Source organism: Protobothrops mucrosquamatus, unplaced genomic scaffold, assembly GCF_001527695.2.
Source record: "Protobothrops mucrosquamatus isolate PMUCROS unplaced genomic scaffold, P.Mucros_1.0 scaffold1326, whole genome shotgun sequence".
In the NCBI taxonomy this organism is placed as follows: Eukaryota; Metazoa; Chordata; class Lepidosauria; order Squamata; family Viperidae; genus Protobothrops; species Protobothrops mucrosquamatus.
Genome location: NW_015387526.1, coordinates 1 through 27,925, shown reverse-complemented (window position 1 = coordinate 27,925; position 27,925 = coordinate 1). Strand labels below are relative to the sequence as shown.

Sequence of the window (27,925 nt, the reverse complement as noted above, 5' to 3'; positions counted from 1 at the left end):
TTGTCTGGTGGTAAACAGGGCAAGCAGCTATAAGACATGGTAGTGAACATGTTTCCTGCCTATAAAAAACAAAAACCAAGCAGAGCTCCTTAACAATTGTTGGAAAGGTGAAAACATACCTACAAATGATATGATTATATATAAAATACTAGAATGCGCGGAAATGAATAAACTTACGCTAGAACTAAAAGACAAGGAGGTAACAGAATTCTATGAGATATGGAACAAATGTTATGATTGGCTAGAACAGAGAAACAAAAAGATATGATTACTAATGTAAATAATTGTAAATAATATATATGAGATATATAACACAGTACTGTTAAGGAAAAAATGTATTTTTATTTTTATTTTTGTTGTATAGTGAAAAAGGAATAAATAATTTTTTTAAAAAAAATCTTTTGGTACGTTCCCCTCTACGGCTTCTTTAAAGATGGAATATATTTCCAGAAACAATTGCTACTTTTCAATTATTTTCATTCGTTTGGCATTCCTAGAATCAATCAACTTAATGTGACCGAGATATTTATTTACGTTTTCATAATAAATTGAACCCATCAAACATACCGGTAATGTTTTCTTAGGCATGAATCAGAATGATTACATTCAGAGCCAAATTTGATCTTTCTACTGAGCAGCTCTGAGCAACTTGGGTGCGGTGCCCAGGTTGATGGCCTATAAGTCACTCCACCTGTCAAATATTTACTCTGTAAATATACAATAAGTCCTGATAGAGGAACTGTTTTCTGGGAGGCATTCTTAAAATAGAAAAATCAGGCTTAGTGATCATGATTAAATTGTTAATCACTTTTGTCTGATGTGAATGATTATTATTTTTTATTTTTCGTCTTCCATGGCCACTTTTCAAAATAAGACTGAACAAATTTCATCCTGTGGTTTAAGTTTGACGGATATTTCTCATGCATTTTTTTAAGACCGGCTATTCAAAAACATTTTGTTAGGAATCCCCAAGCAGGAAAACTATATTTGTGCTTTTTAAGCACTGTGATCTCCCTCAATTTGGAGACACAATCCAAAGACCCATTAGGTGCCAATTTTGTTGAAGAGCTGTGATTCTTGATTGTCACCGTAATGGGTGGTTGTGTGGGAATTCTATGTGTAATTGCTTAAATTCTGCAGAGATGTGGAATGTTTCAACAATTTATTAATTAAATGTTATGTCTTTTTTGGATAATATTATTGGATCATTTTTGCAGATCATTTATTTACTGTATTTCTATTCCATTTATATTGTTTCCAATACCCAGAACACCTGGAAGTTTTGTATAGAATCATAAGGCTAGAAGGGACCTTGAAGGTCCTCTAGTCCAACCCCCTGTTCAAGGCAGGAGACCTTATACCATCCTAGTCAAATAGATATCCAGTCTATTTTTGAACGCCTCCAGTGATAGAGCACCCACAACCCCAGGAGGCAAGCTATTCCATTGATTAATTGCTCTCGCTATCAGAAAATTTCTCTTTACTTTAGTTTTTAATTAAAAAAAAAAACAAATTAAGTTTTTAGATTTAATTTTTAAAAACTAATTAAAATATAGTAACATAACACTCGCAACATTAAAAACCTAATGTAAACATCTTTAAAATGAGAAACAGAGGGATACACTCACAAAGCATGTGTGAGTAGCGCAAACCAGTCCTAATTCTTAGGATGTTAGCTGCTAATAGCAAAGCCTTAGATTCAGGTTTGTAGTTTCAGAAAGACAGACAGTGCAATTGTTTCAGCACCAGGTTCCTAAGTACAGGTAGTCCTCAACCTACCACCATTCATTTAATGACCATTCAGTACAACAGTACTGAAAAAGGTGACTTATAACCGTTTTTCACACTGACGACCATTACGGCAGCCATTACAGACAGTGGTCACATGATCGAAATTGGAATGCTTGATAAGTGGCATGTATTTATGATGGTTGCAATGTCCCAGAGTCATGTGATCACCTTTTGCGATCATCTTTTGCAACCTTCTGACAAGCAAAGTCAAGGGGGAAGCCAGATTCACTTAACAACCGTTACTAACTTAATAACTGCAGTGATTCACTTAACAACTGTGGTAAGAAAGGTCATAAAATGGGGCAAAGCTCTCTTGGCCACTGTCTTGCTAAGCAATGGAAATTCTGGGCTCAGTCGTAAGTCGAGGACTACCTGTAATAACCTAGCATTTAATTCAGAAACCTGAGCAGGGGCATTCTGTCTCTGATTACCATCTGCTTTTAAAAGTTTAGAGTCAAATCAGATCAGATTATCTGGTTAATATTTATTCGCTGGTTTAGAATTCTGCTTATGGCACTTTTTTCTCAAAATTGCTGATAAAGCAGTATAAATAACAATTCAATATTGGAACTAGGGCACTAAATATCCGGGAGCAGGGAAGCTAGAAATCACTACTTAATAAAATAAAAGCCTTGAGTTTCATAGGGACGTGCATCTGGTTTTATTGAATGGCTGAGCAGAATTTTGTGCTTAGTGCAGTTATGACCAGATAAAGAAAAGTTATCATCCAACCTCCTGCCATGAAAGGTGAAATATGAAACTCTTGACTGATTTATTATCTCACAGCCCAGTTTCCTACTTGCAGAGGGTTTATTGTCTAACCACATATCATTCCAAATCAGCTTAATATGTCAGTTACAGCAGGAATAACAGTCTTGAATTTTGGAACTAAAGTACTGTTTTTGGAAACAGTAGAATTAAGCAAGTCTTTCAAGACTGCCTCTTTTCTTATAAACCAAGAAACGGATGAAATCTCTCTTTTAAAAAGAAGCATTGCTATCAGCTTTTGCCCTTCTTAGAAATCTGACATAGCTCCTTACTCATTGCACACTCAACCAGTCGGCCTAAAGAAACTTTCATAGTGTCTCACATACTGTAATGTATGTTTATTTTCATTTAAGCCCAGTGGCCTGCTTTTTTCCCCCTTTCCTTTCTTTTTTTCCCTTCATGGTGTGCATTTCTTTCATTCAGTTGAATGGGTGTTGGGAAGAAATTACGTAATAGAGCCCATCTCTCAGTAGGAGACAATTGCAACCAGCTCAAAGAAACATTTATTTCAACCTGTACTTACATCCCTACAATAAGGACTTGCCTCAGATGATGGATAGGGAAGGACAATGGGACTCCTTGTTACCTCCTTACTACCTGAGTACTTTCGTCATGGCCAAGTAGCCCATCCTCAAAAAAAAAACCTGCCAGGTTTCACAGCAGTTCCATCCCTTTCCCTTCAGGCTATGTGAGGAACCATCCTGCTCCAAGCTTTCAAGCCTGATAAAATTCAACAATTAAGGCAAACTCCTTAATTTCACAACACATGGACAGACTTAGACATCGTTTCATCTGGGGAACTGTGACCACCTTAGACCAAACCAAATCCAGAAATGCTACAGAAGCCTGGTACTCTGACGAACTGGCCATCAATAGACACAGAGACATAAACTACATCTACAAACCATTCAAAAGAGACAATAAGCTGAAAAAGGAGGAGAAAAGAGCAAACTAGTCATCAATACCCAGATGAGCAGAGATTAATACCAAGATTCACATCAGACCAATCATCAAGAAGTAAATAATATCCCAATCAAGGAACTGTCAGACAAGCTAATAATAAAGAGGCCAATCAAAAAACATCCAAGACCATTCTTCCTAACACCGACAGGGCAAGCCACTAGAACATAAAACGAGAGCAACCCCACTCTCTTTCAGCACTGATGACATTATCTAGTTTGGGTAATGAAACATTTGCAAGAAAACAATCTAGACATAGTCTTTAAGGCTCAGTGGCTGGAACTGAAACTCAGGAGGCTGGCAAAGCTAAAATTGATCACAGTTCTTGTTTCCTTTAAACAGACCATGCCTCGTCTATTACACTCTAGAAATATGTCTATTTGCCAGTCTGTTGGGAGAAGTTCAGCTGGCCCCTGTCCTGTTTGGTTGTTAAAGAACAGCTTAAGATCCTGTTCAACTAGGCAGGATAACAACTGCTCCCAGACCCATCTGCCTTTTAATTGAATTTTGTTTTAAATATTTAAACAGCTAAACAGCATACTTTTTTTTTTACTGTAGATTATTTTATTGAATTGTTTTACGGTTTTTGCTTTTGTATACTGTTCTGGGACGTTCCCTATTCTTCATGGGAGAAAGAGCCCTACAGTAATAAAATCAACAAAAGTATTTGCCTAAGATATTATCTTTTGACAAGAAAAACATGGAAAAATACACACGCATACACCAAGTGTTAACATTTAGTGTACCTGTGCATTACTGCTCAATATCTTAATCCCCTAGAAGGCAATTTTCTCAGGGAATGCCTGTAGTCCCAGGGCACAAGCTTCACCCAGGAAGCACAGTTTCTTTACATACATTTCAACGTCCATTTACAAAACAAGCATATTCAGCCCTTTCTCTATGTACTTTATTTTTTCTGCCTGTCTCCTGTTGTTCTCAATCCACCACTGCTACTTTTCACATCCCCTTATAATTTTTAAAACTCAGCCGCAATGATAGTAGCATAATCCAGACCAAGAAACATGGCAATAACCTCAAAAGGTTGCAAACAGTGCTGAATATATTGTCAATTATGAAGTCAATTATCTGCACTGCTTATTGTAGTTTTATTGAAGTCCACAAATTTAGGTTTTTATTCTTTCTCTTGTAATGCGCAGGGTGTATTATATTATTATATTATTGTACTTAGAAGTTTTCAAAGGTGTCAAATGAAAAAGCAAGTGCTAAAAGAAAATGATAACCAATTTGAGCACTTAATGTAACATTTATAACATATAGTCTACAGGGTCTGATTTTTTTGTATACTCCTTGTATATATGAAGGTATCAGCATTCAATAAGTACTTTTCATATCGTTTCTCTTATAATTTGGGCTCCAGTATATTTATTGATATTACATGTTCTAAAAACAGCCTTTTAATTTGTTCATTCAAAATCACTCTAAATTAATATGTGCATTTTCCCACAGTCAAATGCATATTAACTAATATGAATGGTTGATTTCTTCAATTTGCATTATTAATTGCACAACATTCTAGACCTGGAAGAAAAAGATCCATTGTGATCATCAGTTCTAAACCTCTATCCAGCATAAGAATCCAACTTAAAGCATTCCTATTGGTGGAGCTGTCCAACCTGCCTGAACACATCTAATAATGTTTTCATCTCACAGTTCAAGCATCCAATATCTATGGTCTGAGTTACTCTTAAATTGAAATTGCCACTATTTCTCCATTTTAGCCACTGCCAAGCTACACTGGTTTTCTTAAACTGTCATGCCACTGCCTTCTTTACCACATAATCCCAAAAAGGGAAGGTTAGTTTACTGGATGAAAATTGTCTAGTATGGTGGGAGCCAGGGATGGCTTCTTAAGAAGGGGTGAACCAAGGCCTCCTTTAGAGATAAAGGAGAAATCCCCTCATTCAAAGAATTGATGACAGTAGAACCCATTCACACAACACCCCCATGACACTTTAACAAGCCAGGAAGGACATGGATCTAGAGAACAGGTGGCTGAGCTCACAGTCCTACATTTACTGCTGAATTACTGCTAAATCTCCATTACTGTCCAAAGACAATGGCATTATGGTGTACCAACATTATGGTGCCTGCAAGGACAGAACATGTTCAGAAAATAAATACTTTGGAAAAGTAGATTTTAGCACAAACAGTTCAATCACAGCATAGCACCGGTTAAAGAAAAACTAAGAATCTTGAAATTACAGTCTGCTGTATTATAATTATAATCTGTGTGCACATGATTATAATCCTTTCCAATGCAAAACCTCCTCATTGGGGAATAAGTCAGTGTCAGAGGAGGAGTAACAAATCCTTCACTCAATGTGCAAAACAACACAGGTGGCAACAAAATAAAAAAAATAGTCAAAGACCCCTCAAAAAAAAAATAACTAGTCATTTTCCGCCTCTTCATGATTGCCCACATAAGCCAGTAGTTTTCTCAATGTTTTTTTTTCCCTCACTCTTCAAAAGTCATGTTCATTTTCAGTTACTCTAAAGATATTAGAATGTCGTTCATGTGCCTTATTTGGTTCTGATTTTATCCATTTATGGAGGGTAAAGTTTCCTTTGAGCTGAACTCAACTCTTTGTAACTCAAAAAATGTTTTCACGCGACCTGTCATAAAAACTGTCAGTTCTTATTAGAAACCACTCAAATTTCTAATAAAGAATTAGGCTTTTGGACAAAGATGTTATCTTGTGAATAATATGCCCCCATAGATATGGACCACACCACTTCCATGTTAAGCTTCTGAGAAATAAATACCTTGTTCTGGTAGAGAACATTGAGGTGATGTTAAGTTTGGGATCTGTTCCTGTTGGATGTTAAAATTACGTTTTATTGTTTTCATGCTTAGTTTTGCTCAGATTTGTTTGGAGTGAAATGATATAGAAATATCAATAATAAAAATATAAATATATTCATATTCTCAAGATCTAACAATGGGAAGTAGTTTATTATTAAAATAAAGAAATTTATATTGGCAAAGTTTCTGGATCAAAATGCTATTCATCATTTTCATGGTATACATTGAGTACATTCTGCCAAGGCATCCTCTCACCTGCAGGCACCTAGATGCATATGTTTTATTCATTTAAAATGATATATACAACTTGATTAATTCTCAGGGCAATGTCATCAATCATTCTATGACAAGCTCCTTACACTGCTGAGGAAATGCTATTGTACTTTTTGCCCTTGCTCTTACCTTTTTGGAGAGTAATTTAACCCCTTACAGATACATATTGAACAGAACTTTTGCATTTGACACAGAGGGATAAGACAGTTTAGACCAGGCATGTCAAACCTGCGACATATCGCAACTTTTTCCCCATTGCTGGCAATGGGGTGGGCGCAGTTTCGTCGTGATGCATCCGGCCTATGAGCTGGCAGTTTGACATGCCTGGTTTAGACTTGAGAATTTTTTTTCTTATCCTCTGGTCTTAATAGCTGGACCTCAACACTTGTTTTACATTATGTGTGGTTGGCATTCTGTGATCTCAGCTGGTTTGTTCTTTACTTTATTCTTCTACAATGTGAGTTTTCTGCTCTAGTCTTGGCATATTATTGGGAAGCCAAACATGACATTTGTGCCAGTAAGGGATCTTTTCAGCAAATTTTCAACACAGAAACAGTTGACTTCCAGATCTACCATAGCATACATTGAAGACAATTTTTCAGGATTAATACTACAACTCTGAAGTAGCTAGTTTCCTATCCTGCCTCCAGGATCCTCATCTCTCCCCTCTTCCTTGGATTATGGGGTTCCCAGAATGTGTAAGAGAATTAATGGTACAGCACAGGAACAAATGAATCGTGTCTTAAATGGTGTTTGTCATTTCCTTATGTTAGATGTGCCTGCCATATAAAAAGACAAATTAGGAAATGTAAGGTAGGTAAAGTATGGGAATTAAGCAGAGGCTCAGATCAGCTCTAATTAAAAAAAAAAAATCCAAGTCCCTTTCATAAAAAAGGAAAGGAAAATGTTATGACTTCAATTTTTGGAAATTAACAACCAGTGCCACTGCAACGGAGGAGCTATGAACTGACTAATAGCACTGCTAAATTAGAGCTATTAAAATATGCAAAAAAAATAAATGCCTCACTTAGAATTTATGTAATGGTTTTTAATTCTTCTACCCAGTCTTGAATTAGAGCATAATAAAATATCTATACTTTTTTAATTTCTCAATATGTTTCTATGCATGTGATTTTACTTAATACAGATAGAAAGATGTATTGGAGTGATTTAATTACCCTATTGAATGAAATGTTATGGAAATTATACTTATTTTTTATAAAAAGGCATATTCTCTTTCTCTTGACCTTATGTCAGTTGAGGACATACTCTGAATGGGAGTCTTGCAAAACCAGGCAACCCCCTTATGGGATAGTCAACCCTTGGCTTGTACTTGCTAACGGGAAAGTCTCACCTTAATTCTGCCATTTCTCTTAAAGCTCGGGCTTGTTATATATGTTTTACATTCATTACTTTACATTAATTTTCTCTAGACAAAATAAAGTGTTGTACTACATTGCAGCCTCACTGTTAGGAATGAAGATAGAGGGGACAGCACAGGAAGACCGACACACAGTAGCAAACTGGAGAGCATCCAGGTCATTGAAGAGTGGTAAGTTTTTCATTTGTATTGTCTGAGAAAATTGCTGAGGTTCATTCTTACACACTCTCTCCTTGTTTAGCAACTACATGACAAAGGGAGAGAGGGAGGGAGAGAGAAAGATGGAGAAAGAGAAAGGGAGGGAGAGAGAGGGAGAGAGAAAGGGAGAGAGGGAGAGAGAGGGAAAGAAGGAAGAGGGGGAGAGGGCGAGGGAGGGAGAGAGAGGGAGAGAGAAAGAGAGAGAGAGGGAGAGGGGAGAGGGAGAGAGAAAGAGGGAGAGGGGGGAGAGAGAGAAAGAGGGAGAGAGAGAGGGAGAGGAGAGAGAAAAAGAGGAAGAGAGGGAAACAGACAGGGAGAAAGAGAAAGGGAGAGAGAGAGGGAGAAAGAGCGGGAGAGGAGAGAGAGAAAGAGGGAGAGGGAGAAGGGGGAGAGAGAGGGAGAGAGAGAGGGAGAGGGGAGAGAGAGAGAGATGCTGTGAAGATCCCAGATTGCTATTGTCTCATTCAGATAAAGTTCTCTCAATTTTACCTGAATGGACAATAACCGCGTGGGATCTTGTCCTATGCCTCACCTGTTTATTTCCTGTTTTTTGTCCCCTCACAAGGAGGAGAGCTTGCTTACATCAACTACAGTCTCTCTTCCTGAGCTGCTTTTCTCCACAGCAAAGTGCTTTCCTAAGAAATGATAATGGGAAGTTAAACTGAGCTCTCTGACCTTAATTAGTTGATTAGAACATTCCTGCCTCCCACTGCTGCCTGAAACTGATCAGGCCTGGTTTAAAATGATTTTTTCTTTACTATGTAGACGGTAATCTATATCTGTTTTCAAATGGTCACTACCTGAAGTAGTTCTAAATGAGGAATGGCTAAATGCCTTACCTCAGTGGTTCTCAACCTATGGGTCGCGACCCCATTTGGGGTCGATCGACCATTTCCCGGGGGTCGCCAAGCAAGGCTGTCCGTCATTTTTTTCCCCTTTTCCGGCAGGTGCCTTACCTCCCTTGGGCTGGGCCAGCTGGTGGTCGGCCTGCTCCGTCTCTGCCGCTTGCCAGCTACGCCTCGGCCGGCGCAGGGGGCGGAACCATGCATGCGCGGCGCTCCCGGGCAGGGAAAGTCCTCGACTTACGACCGGTTGGGTAGTCTTCGACTTACGACCGGTTTAGTCCTCATCTTACAACCGGTTTAGTCCTCGACTTACGACCGGTTGGGGGTCGCGGCATTAAAAAGGTTGAGAACCACTGCCTTACCTGATCTTAAGTTCACAGAAAATTTCCTATGCATATACATACATACATAAGAAAAAGTTACATAAAATTGCAACCAGGAATCTAGGTTTTTCATTTGCTTGCCTTGTTCTTTAAAGATACGTTTTAAAATACACTCTAACATACACTTTAAAGCATAAAGTGATATACTTTTAAAAATGGGAGGGGTAATAATAAATTACCTTATGTAACTAACCAGAATAAGCTTGTCTTCCATAACAATAAAAGAGCGATTAAGGCATAGAAGAGGACATATTTACTGTACATACTATTTTTGTTAAATAGCTTACTTTAAAATATGCCAACAAGAATGGAGGCAATGTTTAAAATTCACAGAGATTTTATTTAATGTAACCTATGAGTTTTTCAGGTGGGATTTTTGGAAGACAGGAAGCACTTATATCACTCTTGTAGCAAAAAAAATCTCAACATTTTCTTCTCAGACAGAGAATTACTCATTATTTCCTCCATTAAATTATAACAATTCTCATTTTGATGCATTCACTTCTAATTTGTGTTCATTGGCATAATTCTGCCATATTTAGCAATATTAATATTCCTGTGATATATTTTCAATGGTAGGTGCTTTTTCAAAGCCACTCTTCTTAAAGTGAAATTGTTCTGTGTTTATAATTTTCATTCCTAGTTTTCTCTGATTTTGCACTTCATCACAGTGCCATCCTGTGGTCAAAGTATGTTTCTGCAATACAGTATCTACTTTTCAAAGTAGTTCCCTGTTATCTACTGCCAAGGCTTCATTTTTTGATCCTTTATTTATACTATTTGGATAATGTATTTCTCCACACAAATAGATGGTAATATACATTTTAAAATTCATACACACACACACACATACATATACATAATCAAATATATACATAATCAAATCAAGCTTGACTATAAAGGCACATCCTTGCTAATTTCTTGACAGCAATAAGAAACTGATTCTCCCATGCCTTATTTTAGGTTATTCTTTTTTAAACTGCCCAGTTTAAGTTACATGCCTAGAATTCCATTGTAATCTCCCATCCAAGTATTAACCAGAGTCAACCCTGTTTAGTTTCTAAATCCAAACAAAAGTTGGGCAATTATTGCCACCTACTACTGTGAGACATTTTTCTGGGCTGCATACTACAGCATAAATTGCTAACTAAAGAAGAAGTGTGTGTCAGAGGAAGAGATAGATACTATCATCAATGCAACAGACATGAATTTGGGCAAACGTTGGGAGACAGTGGAGGCCAAGGGGGCCTGATGTGCTATGGTCCATGGGTTGCAAGGAGTTAGACACGATTTTATGACCGAACAACAACAATTCTGTCTTCTTTATTGCCAGTTTATCAGAAGAGTATTTGAGCTTCAGGTTTTTTTTTTCTTAGAATGCTTTTAGTATAAAAACAAAAAAAGGAATCATTTGCATCTTCTTCTATAGAGATTTTGCACACATTTTTTCTAATTTATACAAATACCTATTTCTGAAGAAATATTTTAAAAAAAACATAAAATGTCCTGCTTGTCCTTTGACACTTAAATTCTTCAAAGTTTGGCTTTTAAAATATAAATGCCCTCCAATTTATATAAAAGGTATATCTGCAGCTGTTTGTACACAGTATCAATTAGTATACTTTTGAAAAGATGTTTTTGTATACATTTTTGACCTGGGAACCATGAAGCCAGTAGACTATACAACAGCAAAGTCTAATTCATAAAAGCATCCAAATTCAGAAACTCATCAGGGAATAATAAATAATAGTGTGCTTTGATGTCATTTTGCCATTATAAAGTCTGATAGGAACAAAGCATACAAATTTGCTTCCAATGGAATAAATAGTGATTGTTTTTATATATCTTTAAGGTCACCTATCCCTATCAATTGATCTGTGATTTTTTTTTTATTCCCTGATAATTCCACTGCTAACCAATGATAGCAATAATTGGCCAGTAGGTGCCGATAATCAAAACAAACAAAGATTGAAGTGCCAAAGTAACCATAATTATTTATTTAAAGATTTGCACTCCATATTTGGGTTATAAAATTGATTTAAAAACATGAACATCCATGTATTTATAAATATATACGGCGAATGTTATATCAAACACACATAGAGTAAATCTATTGCACACCATCAATCTTTCCACTTCTTTTAATTATAAAAGATATACTTTCTCCCTAAATAAAAGGAAGATGTTTTATTTTTTTATTAAAAGCCAAGATAAACAGACCAAAGCAGAGGAACGCATTAAAAGACATTTGTTACAAAAACAGTGTTTGAAGCATTTGGCATTAAGGAATTTCTTATCATTCCATCATGAATTCAATTGGGAATTAATCCAGGACTTTCTTGGTAGCAGGTCCATAGTAGATCTCTCTCAGGACAAATGGTAGCCAGAAAGGATCAGTGAATCTATAAACCACACAATACAGTATGAACTAAGCCATGTTGCATAGTTGCATAGATATGATTTATAGACTGGGTACAACTTTTCAAGTACTCTTGAAGCACGCATAGGTTCATTTTCACTGTTTCCATTATGGGTGTTAAAGCTAATCTGAATAGGGTTTCAGGTGTCTGTTGCACAATAATGTTTTAAGTTAGTATTCCAGTCATAGTCCAAACTGAGGGAAGTGTGCTTAATTTGAGGATGAAGTGGTGGCTCTCTTCCCATTTCCTCCTCTGCATTCTGGAAACATCTAGAATTGTTCATTTCAAAAGAAATATATGCTAATTGAATATCATTCAAGCCAGTAGGTCAAAATAAAAGAGAACCATGAGGATGCTGAGAAAAATATAAAAAAGAAACAGGTGCATGTTAAATACTCGTTGTCTAACAAGTGTTTTTGGTTGCTCACTGGGATTTCTCTTTCTCTATATAAGTCTAAATGTTATTGCTATTGCTACTTCCTTCCTTCCTTCCTTCCTTCCTTCCTTTTTTTTTCTTTATTTCTCTGCCAACTGTTTCTACCATGTATTCTTGCTGAAAAGAAGTAAAAGCCAACCCATGAGGCAAAAAGTTACTTATTCCAAGCAGCCTTATAATATTTGATTGGTGCCAATCTTGAAAGAGAATTTGTGATTAGACTTGAACATTGCTACTGATGCAGTAGCAATTTCACTGATTAGATGCAAATTTATTTTGGTGGGCTTTGACTCATAATTCACACCATGTGGAGCACCTTTCTATTAATTTTTAATCCCATTGGAAGAAAGAGAAATCACTTTCAGAGCCTCTTCAAAGGAAAGTTAGAAGATGCTTCAGGTATGAGTTCATGTCCTGCATTTCGACATAACATCTTCCAGTGCTGTTTTCCTGACTTCCCGTGCCCATTAAATCCCAAAGAAACACATTAGCAGGCAGCAATGTCTTGGATTTTTGAAAGTCAGGCAAGTTGCGAAATGATGGAATGCTAACTAATAAGGGATAAAAAAATTTAAAGAACAGTACCAATATACTCTAGTCAGTAAACTCAAAATTCCAATTAAAAGAAATTGAATTTGAAAGGATAGTGAGATATAGTGGTGAAGATGTTAGATTGGCAATAAGTAGAGTTTAATGCATCTCTTGAGTGCCTTTGGGCCAGCCCAATCTACCTCTCACAGGGTGATTCTTATGGGGGGGGGGGATAGGAAGAAGGAGTGCTTGGAAGGCCTGAACTCCTGAATAAGAGACAGCAGGATGCTTCACAAATAAACATTTAGGGGGAAATACTTAGGGGAAATTGGAAGACATTTCAGCCTATATTATTGTTAAACAAAGTCCAATGGAAAATAAACAACATTCAGTGAGGTTATAGACTGCACCAGGGGTCTTCAAACTTGGCCCTTTTATGACTTGTGGACTTCAACTCCCAGAATGCCTCAGCCAGGCATGCTGGCTGAGGCATTCTGGGAGTTGAAGTCCACAAGTCATAAAAGGAGGACCAAGTTTGAAGACCCCTGGACTACACAGAGTGGCCCAGGAGATATGAATTCTAGAGAAACAAGTTAGTTGTAGCTGACTTAAACAATGTGGCCTTCTTCAGGACTCGGGTTTCAAAACTGTGTCTATTTCATTGGGATAAATCCCATTAAATAATATAAGACCAACTGCAAATCAAACCACTGTATGATCATATTTGTATTAGTCTGACACTTTGGGGTATTGTCTACACTGATGGTTATTTTTTTGCAGCCAAAATCCCACCGCTGATGAAATTCTGTCTTGGGCTCAGAATTTTGACAGGATGATGAAAACAGCAGCCGGTAGGAATATTTTCAGAGAATTTCTTCGAACAGAGTATAGCGAAGAGAACCTCCTATTCTGGTTAGCATGTGAAGACCTGAAAAAAGAACAGAACAAGGATGCTATTGAAGAAAAAGCCAGACTTATATACGAAGACTACATCTCTATACTATCGCCAAAAGAGGTAGTCTTTAAAAATCCACCAAAGAATATTGGATGTACACAATGGTTTTTTTGCATGTACAGTGTGATAAATTTAGAACATTCTCGTCACCAGAAATCTGTGAAAAAATGTGACCCATATGATAGATAGTAAGGTGGTATAATGAATAAACTGTTGGGGTAATCCTAGATGTTAAGCTAAAGTTCTAATCTACCTTCAACTATGGAAGTGTGTGTGTGTGTGTGTATTTCATATGTCTATGGTAGGATCTTTGCAATGGATCCAGAGTTTCCATGAGCAAAAGTATAACGATAAAGCAATTTTCAGCTAATCCTTTCCCCATCTGCCTTTATATCCCCAGAAAACGTGATTTCTCATCCTTCCATTTCTTCCCACAGGAGGCACTGTTGATTTTTTTCTACTCGTGACAGGAACCTCTGGATCCAAACAATTCAGATGAATTTATTCTATAGTAAAAGTGTTTAGGAATGCAGGCTTACATTTTTAATATAATTTCTTCTAGCATCCATTAAGAAATTACTTTGTTCTTTGTTTACTGTAGCATAGCATTAATTACCTACATTGATGTCTTTATAGATTCTCAATTATCCAGGCCATTGTTATCACAACGGTGCTTTTCCAAAAGGCAACTGGACCGGTTTTTTTCTTTGAAAAGATTTCACTTCTCATCCAAGAAACTTCTTGTTACAACTGAAGAAGCTTCCTGTCCAGTTTCCCTTTGGAAAAAGCACCTTTGGGACTACTTACACTGACATTAAATATATGTAGCAGATTTAACTCACTTAGTAGAGATTGTATAAGATGAACTAGCATTGTTTTAACTTGCACATTTCAAAATCATTGCTTCATTGTCTTCAAATGAATAGTAGGTTTGTTTTTGTTTAATTTATGATTTCACTGAATTTTTTTTAGAACCTAAAATATGGTATTTGGTACCAAGGCAAATATAAACATTTTCCCAGTTAAAGACTCAATGGTGATTTGATTTTGATGCCAATATGTTTTCTACATATGTCCTGGACCTAAAGAATATTATATTTAACATCAGTTTGTAATGACATTACACTAAGGCAAATATCTCTCTAAACCAGACAAGCTAAATTTATAGACTTAATTTTGGTTTCATTGGTTGGAAAACACCCTGGAGAATACATATGGCATACCAGTTGTAATTGGTTTATGAAGATAATTCTTTATAGGTAAAGTCCCAGTAAGTCCAGTTGTACTTAATCTGAAAATATGCTGATTGACCCGCATAAGTTCTTCAAGGTGAAAAATTCACTGTCTTTTCTTCTCCTCCTTAGGTTAGCTTAGATTCACGGGTGCGAGAAGTGATCAACAGAAATTTGTTGGACCCCAACTCTCAAATGTATGAAGATGCTCAACTTCAAATCTACACATTAATGCACAGAGACTCTTTCCCTAGGTTTTTGAACTCTCAGATCTATAAATCTCTTCTCGAAAGTACAAGGAGCTCTACTTCTGAGACTTAAAAAAATAATTTGGGGGTTTGAAATCTTGATTTAGCTTTTGGGGAAATGGGTGGGGTAAGGACTATTAGGATGAAGACAGACGTAACATTTTTAAAGTGACAGGGCTGCTCTGGAAGCACCTTCACCGCATTTAGTCCAAAATGTACCCTTCCCCTCCAGAGTCAAGCTCTGGAAAAACCAGTCCTGCTCCTTGAGGCAGAAGCTGGCTGTGCATGGTGCTGATTTGTGGAGCCCCATCCCCACCCCCATGATGTCACCAAGAAACCTCCCCTGCAATAGCTGGAACAATTTTGCACTTTAAGAAGAGTTTCCTTTTTAAATGAAGAAGGCAGGAAATGAACAGATACGTGGCCTAGCATTCATCCGTCCTTTTGTTTTGGGTGGACAGGGGCAGGGAGAGTGACAAGACTGGAAAGCGTGCCAGTTTTTCAATTCGTTGTTCTTCGTGGCTGCCATTTCAGCTGCCAATTCTGATGGGAAGATGGGCTCATCCAGAGCTGAGGGATGAACTGAGAGCTCTCTTTTTATATTATATCTGTCTTCACCTTAGTAGTTCAATAACATCTGGAACTGGAGTTCCTGGAGAACTACAGTTTGGCACTACTCTGGCTACTGTGAAGCAAACAAATACACGCAAAGGTCTTTGTCTACATTTATCAAGGTCTATCATTCTTGATTTTGGAAGGGAGGGATTTGCCAAATCAAACTTAGCCACACACTTTTACACCTGCAGTTAAGATTGCAATGATGTTCTTGTCATTTTAATGAAGAGTTTCCTTGTGTATCCTCACACTGCATGTGCAAAGCAAAACTGCTTCACTTTATCACTTAGTTGTTGCAATATTTAATCCAACAACATAAATTATATCTATATTTAAGAACATTGTGTGCAATATGGTTTTATGGTACCACACGCATAGGGATTATTGGAGTGAACCAGAAAACAATCTGACTTGGGTTTAGCAATGTTATTCCCCATGTTCTGTGGAGAAAAATCTGTTGCTATATAAGACAGACAACATTTCTATATAAGAAAAATAGCAAGAAGCAAATGTTATTTATCATCATTTATTTAAAATTCAAAACAGAGGATTCCTCTGGTTATTAACTGCCAGAATTGTGGTACTTTCATTACAGAAATGTCAAAACTAACAACAAACATCAAAGCACAAGCTATATGAAAGAAATCAAATGGAGAGACACAGTCTCTATAAACTGACATTGTTTATAATTGTTATAAAAACAGATAATCAATGTACATTTCAGATGTCAGATACTGTAATGGATTTATTAAAGACTGGCTATCCAGTTATCTAAAATTGTTGTGTAATGTTATGTAATTCACAAAAGAAAAGAAACAAAAAAAAATCTTCCATTCCATTCTAGAATCAACTCTAGAAAAAAATATGTTTTTAATTTATAAAATAATTTTTTTAAAATGTATAAATGTAGCATTTTGGTCAGCATTGGAGGCTAGCATTTGTCTATACATTTGCTTTTCTTAAAAGTTCTGTCCTGTGGAAAGGAAAATTTATGTTTTTTAAAGGAAAAGCTAAGAAAGAATATCTTCTCGCGTTCCTAATTTTAAAAGGTTCATTTATGGGCCAGTGCTGTAGAGATTTAATAAATGTTAAATTCAAATCTACTGGCCCAAAAATAGTGGCAAGAGTTGTTCTTTTTTTCTTTTTCTTTTTCTTTTTTTAAATAAACATCTTTCTAAGCACTAGTAAAAATGAAGACAATATGGGGTCCTCTGTTTACCTTGAATTTAATTTGCCAGGGTCAGTCTTTTGCACAAGCCATCCTATAATGAATGTGGATTTAGCCAAGAGCTGTTTTTCTCTTGTGAAACTCCCATTTACTGCAAATGTGCAATTGAAAAGTCCCTTGGAGATCCTTTCCTTTGCTGCTAGTTCAGTTTTGTAAGTAGTTACCTGACTTTTCTTTTTTTTTAAAAAAATCCCAATTTCCATAAGTGCTTGCATCTTTAAAAAGAAATAGCAAATTTCTAAGCAAAACAACCAAAAAAACCCTGTCTTAGAACTTGTTCATTTTAATATTCAGTCTTGATATTTTCTTTGAAGAATTGTTAAGGTGCCACAAAACAGATACATATTGAAGGTATTATTATGAACTCCAGATTTGATGCTTGGAGACATTCTATAAACTGATTCTTCTCCCTGAAGTTAACTTCTTGTTGCTGTCAATGATGAAGATGTGGCGTTAAACAAATAGAATCAAGTTATTTAATGTTAGCTGCTTGTCTGCAAATTTTTTCTGAGTTCATCTACATCATAATGTGGATGTATTCACTAAGCATGCCGAGTCTCATTCATTGAAGGGGAATTTTTGCTGGAGCAAAGTTGTGAATTTTGCCCTCTGAGGTTGCAGTGGCCAAAGAAAGTAATATATAAGATGACATTAAGCACTGGATTGTTCATTCTAGTCCTAAACATCTGTGCCAGCAGTGCCCCTCCCCCCACATGCTTGCATAATACTGGAATCTCTTGACCATCTAGTGTCCTTGAGTGCTATATATCCCCAGTAAAAGTCCTTTGTTGCTAGTAATTATGCCATTCATTTATTTCGGAAGGGATTCATTCTTTTTCTCTTTCACTACCTCTTCATATTTAATTTATTGAACATGTGTCAAAGGGCAGAAGTATGTTTGGGAATATACTTATTACTTTACATACAATACTTGAAATCTGTAAGCTTAAGAGGCATGGTGGGGAGAGGTGGACAATTTAGCTAACCATTTCTTAAGATCTTTTGGTTTTGTAATTTATACAGAATTCAGGAGACAAGACTTTTGTAAACAAAAAAAGGGCTATTCTTTATTCCCTATGCAACTCTTTTAACTGTTGTAGTGTTTGACAAAATGGGATTTAAAAAAAAAGGCAAAAAAGTAAGAGAAAATTCTGCAAAGCAGGAAAAATAAAAGGTCTGTTTACACTGGCGTTTGCTGACTATCCTACCATACTCAGCACTTTTAAATATTGTTGTGTATGAAAATGTAGTTTAAAATGCAAGACAAACTATTTATAAAGGACATTCTTTTAATAAATATCTGTTTTATCTGAAAAGTGTTATTGTGTTATGATATACTTTATTCATGTTGGTTATTAATTTACCATTATGAATAAATTTTAAAGGTATATTGATAGAATCATATCTTTGAAGACGTTTACAAAAACAACCTTTTTTTTCTAAAGGAGAAGGTAGCAAGAAAAGAAAAAAAAAGCAAACAACTGCCTCCTCCTACTGTGAATTTCTCATAATGAAATAATTTAAGGCTCATTATCTGAAATAACTGTGGTATTACATATTTATAACACCACAGTAAAAGTTACATTTCCTATGGTACTCTGCATATATATCTCTGTACATATTTATATGATGTGGATTCTGGTTTGTTATGGTGTTTGAGACACAACTATCTCTGGTGCACATAACTAGGTCTATGTAATTAGAGAATATCGCATGTATTCAACTTTCAATATTGAGACTTCATATTTTCAATGTTACTATTTGATGGTGACCTGTTAACCAGAAGCTATCTTTATAAGATACTTTTACTACAGTAAGGGAGATGTCAGTTTGACAGGACACCTTTCCTGAGGAACTTTAACCAAATATAAATGTGAGGGTCTGCCAATAGCACTTAGAATTATGGTACTAGACTTCCTTTTATGAGTATTTGATCATGATATGGGAGGGGATATAAGATGTTACGTTTAAACTGTTTCTGAAATTACTAAGTGTGTTGTTGCAGTGAGACTATGTTACCATAAGAGCCTAAATCCTGAATTTTACTGGATTTATAGGTTGGCCTATTGAGCACTCTGTATTTTATATGTTCTTCCTAGGAATGAATGTATATTTTAAATCCATCTTGGAAATATACATACACACCCACACCGCATAACCCTTGTGTCATTTAAAGAGATACGAAAACAAAGGTGGTTGTTGATGTCAACTTTCTGCAACTAAGAGGAATAGCCAAATTTATCTCATTCCACTTTTGCTTACCTCAGTTTTCAGTTCTCTGAAAGTAATATTGACGGTATTTAGAATGACAACATAATCTCATTGCTCTCAGTCAATTTGCAACATATGAGCAGCCAATGATTACACTTCTAAAATGATTATTGTGCATGTACTATACAATACTTTTAATATAAATGAATTGCTTAATTATACTTAACCACAGGCAGAAATAGACTGAAGATGTATTTACTTCCTGTTTGGGGATTTTAATGAGATCACAAATATATAAAATAAATATAATGCTTTTGATTAACAGATCATTGTGACTAAGTTATATGTACAAGTGGTCATGAAAATGTCGTTCAAGACTCTCAGTCATCCTAGTGCAGTTGGTGTTTCTACAAGCTATAACAACATTGTCTTTTCCCATGTCTTTCTGATGGGCCCTCAACCCACAAACAAGGTTTTTCATGGACATCATGGGGAAGAGAAACTTCTGGTCAGTAAAATTGGGGCCTAAGTTGTAATTGCTCCCTCCCTCCATACTGATACACTTCATATCATATTTCTTCTCTTGCTAAATAATCATTCTGTTGTACTAGATAAATAAATCTTCCATCAACTTTTCTGTGGGTGTGGAGCAGACATTGTTTTGTTTATTAACATCAATTAATTGAAGGTTTCCAATCTACCCCAATTATAAAAGAAGGAAAATGAAATGCCCAGTGTTAGTATGATTCCAACATAATTGCCATATGTCAACAGGACAGCAATAAGCCTACTTGTTGCTTATACAACAGTTAAGGTATCAGTTAATCCTTTAATGAATTCATGCTGTCAGGAAAGTTTTCAGTTAAGGGGAAAAATATGAACCTTTGCAAGAATTAAAGAAGGTTACAGTTTTAATATGAACTGGAATGATGTGTTACTGACTGATCGTTAAGCAAATAGATTCTGTATTGTTATGATGAAAAATCCATGGATATGTCCATGAAGTTATCATATTCCAACTGGGTTATGAAAATTAATGAAATCTTTTTAGAACGCATTCTTTCTTTGAACCACAATCTTTATAGCAGTGAGGTGCTATTGCAAGATAAGAAGTTATACTGTTTCTGGAATATGCATTTTCTTGAGACTAAGGGGTGGGTGACTTTTTCTTTTTTTTTAGTTTTGTGTGTCATCTGCACTCTCATAGAAGAGCTGCCATTGGGGAGGGCTGCCCAGTCATAAGGCCAGTCACAAAAGTCTTTAAAACAGGGGTAACCATCCTTGGAAACTTCTAAGACTTGTGGACTTTTATTGTTATTTGTTTTAATATGCTGTGCACCGCCCTGAGTCCTCCGGGAGAAGGGCGGTATATAAATTTAATCAAATAAATAAATAAATAAATAAACTTCAATTCATGCTTCATGCTGACTAGAGAATTCTGGGAATTGAAGTCCACAGTCTTAAAGTTGGCAAGATTGGACACCCCTGCTTTAGAAGGCAAACTAATGAAGCTGCTCCCTGCCACGTCTTCTTATATAGGTTTATCCTTTTTTCTGTCAAACATATACTTCCAAATAATGCTGTAGCCACCCAACATTTTTTATCTTTTAAGATATAACAGGCCTCCCATATGCCAGGTGCTTTGCTGTGCCCATCCCAGATTTCTGATCCTTCATTCCTTTTTTAATTAAAAAGATCTTATAACAATGAAATCAGGTGGATGAGGGAGTCTGAGGAATGACAATACAAATCTTTGCTGGCACCCTGCTGTCCCCTTCTGTCCTAGAGCTAGGCTCATACACTGCAGAACAAGCTATTTGGGCTAATGTGTTCCCAAGACCAAATGTTGCTACTTCCATTTGATTTAATAGGACAGAAGCAGGAAAATGCTGAATGCAATGTCAAGTGCCTTTTGAGACAACCTCAACTCCTTGTTACTTCACAGCCCGACTGAGATAGTTTTCTTGGCAGGAATACAGAAGGGGTTTGTCATCTTTTCTTTCTGGGACAATTCTCACTGCCCATGTTATCCTCTCACACTAAAACTTTCTCATCCATGTACTAATTGGAGTCCACCCTGTTTAGTTTCCAACCACAAACTAAATCATCTTTATCTATCTATCTATCTATCTATCTATCTATCTATCTATCTATCTATCTATCTATCTATCTATCTATCTATCTATCTATCTATCTATCTATCTATCTATCTATCTATCTATCTATCTATCTATCTATCTATCTTAGTTTATTTGCTGACCATCTCATAGTTGAAGGTGAATCTTTAAATCAAACTTAGTTTTTATTTATTGAATATATATCCTGCCTTTTGTACATGAGCTAATGATGGCATAGGTAGTGCCCTCTCCTCCTGTTTGTCCCCACAACAATAATCCTAGGAGCTGGGCTGGGTTGAGAGAGATGACTGGCCCAATGTCACCTAGTGATCTTCTGTGGCTGAGGATGTGAATTCTGTCCATTTAGGCAGCAGTCCTTCTGGCATCCGAGAGACCTATCCGAAAGATCACAAACCCAAACAGATATCTTTGTGATTGGAGACACAACTCCAGTCTTGGGTATCAGAAACTATCCCTGGTCTACAGCCCCTTAAATAATAATTGGGAGATAGAAAGATTAAGAAGCTTAAGCAGTTGTCTGGCATGTTGCAGTGATTCCTTCTTTTTGAAAGACTCTTTTCAAGTTCATCCCTGGTTTCTTTTACCTGGGCCTCTCCATTCAAGGAAAATTCTAAACAAGCTAGCGAGAGGGCATAAATTATTTCCAATGATTCTATTTCTTGCAATTATCACTTGGGGGGAAAATGACTTCCCAGGAGGGAATAAGAAATGCCTCTTCATAAGACACTTTCACCTGCTGGTCTGTAAACAGCAGAGCACTTGTTTCCTTAGGAGCTGTGATACTGAGCCTTTCTTGAAATTACTCTGTAAATGTTTACTGACCAAATTAGAAATCCAAATTACTTTATACACATCATGTAATCTGCTCCCATGGGGATTAAACAAGCTCAGAGTTCTCAATAGTGCATCAGAAATAAATGGCTATTAAACTAATCTCCTCTAAATTTGGGAGGTAACCAATCTAAATTCATACTGTACATGAAGTTTGTTTAAATTGTTCATATAAAAGGGAGTGATAAAATTAATTCTTCCAAATGATTATAGTTTAAGATTGCCTAGCACAAATTTACAGATAACAACACTCAAAGTATAAACCAGTTTTAATCTTCACATTTAGGTTAAATACACTGCACTCTTATTGCACTTTCTCCAAAGTAAATATGTCCTGAACTGCACAATTTGCTTAAGTCCATCAAACCTTTTTGCAAGAGGCAAAGAAAAAGCCTTGAAGTTGGAAGAACTACACAGAACAAAAACTTGCATCCTAATTTCTGTAAATATCTGTTTCATACTAAACAGGATGAACAATGCAAGGCTCTTGTGTTATCCCTGAACTCAACAGCAAGGCTCTTGTGTTATCCCTGAACTCAACAGCAGAGTTCCAAACAATTGCTGTTTGATTTCCCTCAGAGTTTCAGCAGGAAATGAAAAAAAAAGTGTCACCTTAAAGATTTAAGGGTCTTCCTCATATCCCGGTAAGAGTGCCCTGCTCCCACCCTTGAGACAGGAGGAAAGTAGAAAATGGTTGTTGTTCTTTTGCCAGACCTGGAAAACATGCTCAGCAAACTTGCTGCCCTCACATGAAACCATTGGTTTCTGCAGCAGCTATTGGGAAAGTGGGTAGAAAAGGGGACAGTCAAATCTAGTAGTAGTAGTGCTGACTTTGTGAAATATCTTCCATGAGGTCAGTAGTCATAAAAAGGAAAGAAAATATTGACTGCTGGACAAGGCTGTCTTCTCTGACAGAAATGCTGACAGAGCTTCATGGTTGGATGAGAGGAGGCAGGCCTGTGGCAGGCCTAATAGAGCCTGATCTTCATTATGCTCTGTTCCCTGCAAATCAGAATGTATGCAGAAAGGAAGGCATGCTCCATTCAGTTGGAAAGCACTAGTTCCCTAACAGATCGGTCTGATCCAGCTTCCTAACCAGAAGAATGGGCAAGTAGAAGCTCCAATGTGAGAACATGTCCTCAATAACAGGTAAGCTGACCACTTTGGAACCCTGCAGGTGAAACCTTAGTTTACACAAACACTTTTGGAGGGCCAATATACTTTATCAGACACACAGAATAGAGAGCTGAGAAATAAACTATCATGGAGACGGGTGGAGAAGCACAAGATCTGCCCTTGGAGATCACTGAAGACCATTAGGAAACTTCAACTTCAGAATGGAGCTGCACAAGTAGTCATTGGTACTAGATATATGGCACAGGTAACACAACTCCTGCATGAGTTGCACTGGTTACCAGTGGGTTTCCGGGTGAAATTCAGGCTGCTGGTGGTCACCTACAAAGCCCTATGTGGCTGGGGACCAGGGTACCTGAGGGATTGCCTTTTTTCCAAAGTTTCTACTTTCTAACGAGATCAAATAGAATGAGCATTCCGTCAGCTACAGAATGTCGGCTGAGCGGGACTAGAAGACAAACTTTTTCTGCAGCAGCCCCTGCTCTGTGGAACATCCTCCCTTCGGAAATTAGAATAGCCCCAACCCTGTTAGCCTTCCCTAAAGCTTTAAAGGGCTGGCTATGCTCCCAAGGCTGGGGCAACACATAGGCCAAGGGCACCGCCTCCTGGCTATATTGTTAATAGGCCAAATGTCTTACTTCGTATGTACTTGAATTAGACATTTTAATGTTTTTGTTTTAATAGTTTTTACTGTTTTTATTTATTTAAAACGTTTTTGAGATTTTAATTGTACTATATGATTTTGAATTGTGAGCTGTCCAGCGTCATTTACTGAGATGGGCAGCTATGGAAATCAAATAAATACATTTCTAACGAGGATTAAAAATGTAAGAGCACATGAAGTTTCCCTTCCCTCCAATATTAAAGCCTTCTAAAAGAGAGGACGTATTCCCTTTAAATTTATTCCTCTACTTGTGTCACTGTTTCAGTTTGATTTAGAAAAGGTTATTGGTCACCGTGTAATTTAATTAGGCATTCCACTGTACCCAGCTGTTTCCCAATACGGAGATGATCATAATGTACTAATTAAACGTACTTCTATGTCTCTGGCATCTCTGAAACATCTATGATAAGATTAACACAACCACTACAACAATATGAAAATGAAAACCATGCCATATGAGCCCAGATAAGATCTATTAAAGGAGAGTCGGCAGCAGCAGTCCCATCAGGGAAAGTTCTCTGAAACAGTTTGGCTTTTGTGAGTTTCTGAAAAAACAGCAAACAGGGATGCCTACGTGCAGTTGTGGAAAAGTTATTCAAGCTCTAGTCCAAAAGTTCCTAAGCCACGTAGCTTCAGTATCCCACTACGGTCCCTTCCGACTCATCCGAGCCCGGCTAAAGCCAGCGTATTTCCAATTATTGCCGAGCTAACCATAGGAGACTAGTCAACCTTCGAGACTACCTTCGGCAATTGCCGGCCTTAGCCCCAGTGCTTCGAGCCGGGATTACGAGCGTAAGCGAGGAGCAATTAGCCCGATTCTTAGCTTGTTTTTTTTTTTTCTGGATTCTTAAATGAAGTGGAATAACAAAGAGAGATGGTGATAACACCAAACATTATACTTCATGTTCACAAGCGACCAAATAATCACCTTAAGAAGGGGCAAATGCTCCCTCTTTTGTGATATGAAAGTGCCCCGCATAGAAACGCGAACTAGAACCTGAACTAACTCTTGCCCTTATCTATTTTGCATTTGTTGGCATTTATCAGAGAGCGCGGAGGAAAGAACGGCCACTTCCGAAAGGCATTGCTCTAGCGACGGCGACGGGAAGCGGAATCTTGGCGCTGAGTTGACCCCGGCATGTGGTGGTGCTTCGGCCGGAGTCGGCCGGCCTGGCGGAAGTTCGTCGTTTCTTTTCCCTCGGTGTCCGCCGCCCGTTCGCGATGCCGCGGGCAAGCCCTGCCGAGACGCTGGCTCAGCAGCCAGCCGGATTTGCGCGAGTTGTTCGCGAGACCGGCACTTCAGCGCTTCCTGGACCAGCATTCCCGGCCAGAAGAGCAACCTGGCGGCTTCCGCTCGGCATTGGCAGCGCAGATTCGCCTCTTGAGAGACAAGGAAGAGGAGCTGCGTGAGACGGAGCGCTTGGCACGAGAAGGTGAGACGTCTCCTCCTGACGGACTGTCGCCTGATGGCGAATTGGAAGAGGACCGTGCGCGCTAGGTGACAGCAGCCAGCCCACCTTGCAGGGACGCGTGTAAAGTGCTGGGCTTAATACTTTTCAAGTCCACTCAGTGTTGATGGTTCATGTGCTATCAAGTTGGTGTCGATTCAGTCCCCACGTAAAAAGATTTTCTCCCTGAGGATCTGTCCCTAACCTGGTTTCCATATTGCTTCTTTCACTGCAGGGGCTGGATGATGATTTTTTTTCCTTTATGTAGCTATAACGCATGATAAAGTAATAAAGCGCTAACCACTAAATTCTGTTCGACCATTCAGTAAAGATGGACATTCCTGTGAAACTCAAGATTTGTATTTTATTATGTAGTGATTTCTAGCTACCTTGATCCTGGATATGTAGTGCCCTAGTTCCAAATGGTTAAAAACTTTGAATTGTTATGCTGCTTTATCAGCAATTTAGAGAAAAAAGTGCAAGAAGTGGAACTCTAAACCAGTGAATAAACATTAACCAGATAATCTGGTCTGGTTTACTCTAATTTACTCTAAAGCAGCTGGTAATCTGAGACAGAATGCCATGGCCAGGTTTCTGAATTAAGTTCTAGTTCATTACAGATAATCTTTGACTTAAGACTGCAGTTGAGTCCAAAATTTCATTACTAAGCAAAAAAGAGTTGTTAAGAGAGTTTTGCTCCATTTTATGACCTTTCTTGCCAGAGTTGCTAAGCGAATCACTGTACTTGTTAAGTTAGTAACATGGTGATTAAGTGAATCTGGCTTCCTCATTGACTTTGTCAGAAGGTTGCAAAAGCGATCACATGACCTTGGTGCACAGCAGTTGTCATAAATACATGCCAGTTGCCAAGCCTCCAAATTTTGATCACATGACCATGGGGATGCTTAAGTGTGAAAAATGGTCCTAAGTCACTTTTTTCAATGCCATTGTAACTTTGAACTGTCACTAAATGACAGTTCCATACTTGTGGTTGATATCTGGATGGAAGAAGAGTTAGGAATACTAAATAACCAAGAAAGCGGAAAGGAATTGTGAGCCAGAGAGAAAAGATTAATTGTATTATGATAATAGTGTGCTGTCTTATTCTAGATGAAAATGAAGATTTGCGGAAGCTTGCAGAAAAGGAAGTTATTTCCTGTCAGGAAGAGATAGAAGAATTGAGATATCAGGTACATCACTCATTGAAGTATGATATTTAAATTCAAGACTAACTTGATAAGAGATTGTCAAATGTTATTATTTTGCCGTCTTTCTCTGCTGCCCCACTTCATTTCATGGTTCCCCCCCAAATTTTGGTTATTTTCAGGATTTAATTTCAGGGGAGAATCCCATGAATCTGGATTTTTTTTTTGTTATGAATAGAATATGTGCGGTTTAGGAGTGAACTGTTGAGTTCTTGATGCTTTCTGAGCTTAGTTGGTTTCTTAAAGATGTTTCATTACCAGGCTACAGTTTCAATGTGTTGGTAGCTATTTGATATTGAAACTTATGTATACTTGGCTGATCTAAATCAATTCATCAACTAACACTAAGCAACTGTATCACAGGTATATCCATTGGATTTAGGGAAAAAGTATTGAACATTTGTAATATATTACATAATTTTTAAAATATAGACACTGGTACTTTTTTATTTCAGCCCACTCCAGGAAGCATTCCTTGCTGAGGGAAATTTTACTTAAATAAAAAAGCCATTTTTTATGTATTTCAGATAGTATCACTTTTGATTCCTTCAGAGAAAATTGACAAAAATGATCTTGTCATAGAGGTGACTGCTGGAGTTGGAGGGCTGGAAGCAATGTTGTTCACTGCTGAGATGTTTGATATGTATGAACAGTATGCAGCATATAAAAATTGGACTTTTGATATTCTGACATATGCTTCCAGTGTTATAGGCAAGTAATCTTTTGAAATTCTGGCATGTACTTCCAGTATTATCAGCAAGTTGTCTTGGATTAACAAAAGAAATTGCTTAACTCTATAGCAGACATGTCAAACACAATGCCCGGGGACCGGATGCAGCCCGCGAAGTGGTTTCATGTGGCCCACGAAGCCATCCTGGAAACAGTGAGGGAATGGCCCCCTCTGCCTTGGCCCTGGCCCAGACCAGCCGGGAGCCAATGTACAATTTTGTGGTGGCCATCTATGCTGAAACGCATTCAGTCTTAGCTCCATAAGCCCCCCCCCCCGCATGGCCTGAGAGGAACAGTGAGGCTCCTTCAGTGGACCATGCCTTGGCACTTGCCCTGCCAGAGACCCTCTTCCCCTTCTGCCAGAGACCCTCAGATCTGTCCCACTCCTGCCCAGGTCCCCACAGGTACCCTTGACGCGAACGATGTAGAGCTGGCCACACCCACTCCATCTACGCCCACCCAGTAGGCTGCACCTAC

General features: G+C 37.6%; 2 protein-coding genes across 2 annotated transcripts in view; both read left to right on the top strand.

The window, feature by feature from the left end:
- Window positions 1-15,432, top strand: part of RGS17 (regulator of G protein signaling 17) — a 26,205-nt gene extending 10,773 nt beyond the window's left edge. Inside the window, exons 2-4 of the mRNA XM_015821415.1 lie at window positions 8,079-8,168; window positions 13,591-13,825; window positions 15,130-15,432. Coding sequence (XP_015676901.1) covers window positions 8,079-8,168; window positions 13,591-13,825; window positions 15,130-15,318 — 514 coding nt within the window. The 3' untranslated portion in view covers window positions 15,319-15,432. The remainder of the gene's footprint in view (window positions 1-8,078; window positions 8,169-13,590; window positions 13,826-15,129) is intronic.
- Window positions 15,433-25,204: 9,772 nt separating this feature from the next.
- Window positions 25,205-27,430, top strand: LOC107292334 (peptide chain release factor 1-like, mitochondrial; the record flags this gene model as incomplete). The annotated part of the gene is made up of 3 exons (XM_015821414.1): window positions 25,205-25,499; window positions 26,625-26,704; window positions 27,247-27,430. Coding segments are annotated over exons 1-3 (559 nt in total), but the record flags the coding sequence as incomplete, so codon positions are not given.
- Window positions 27,431-27,925: the final 495 nt, after the last annotated feature.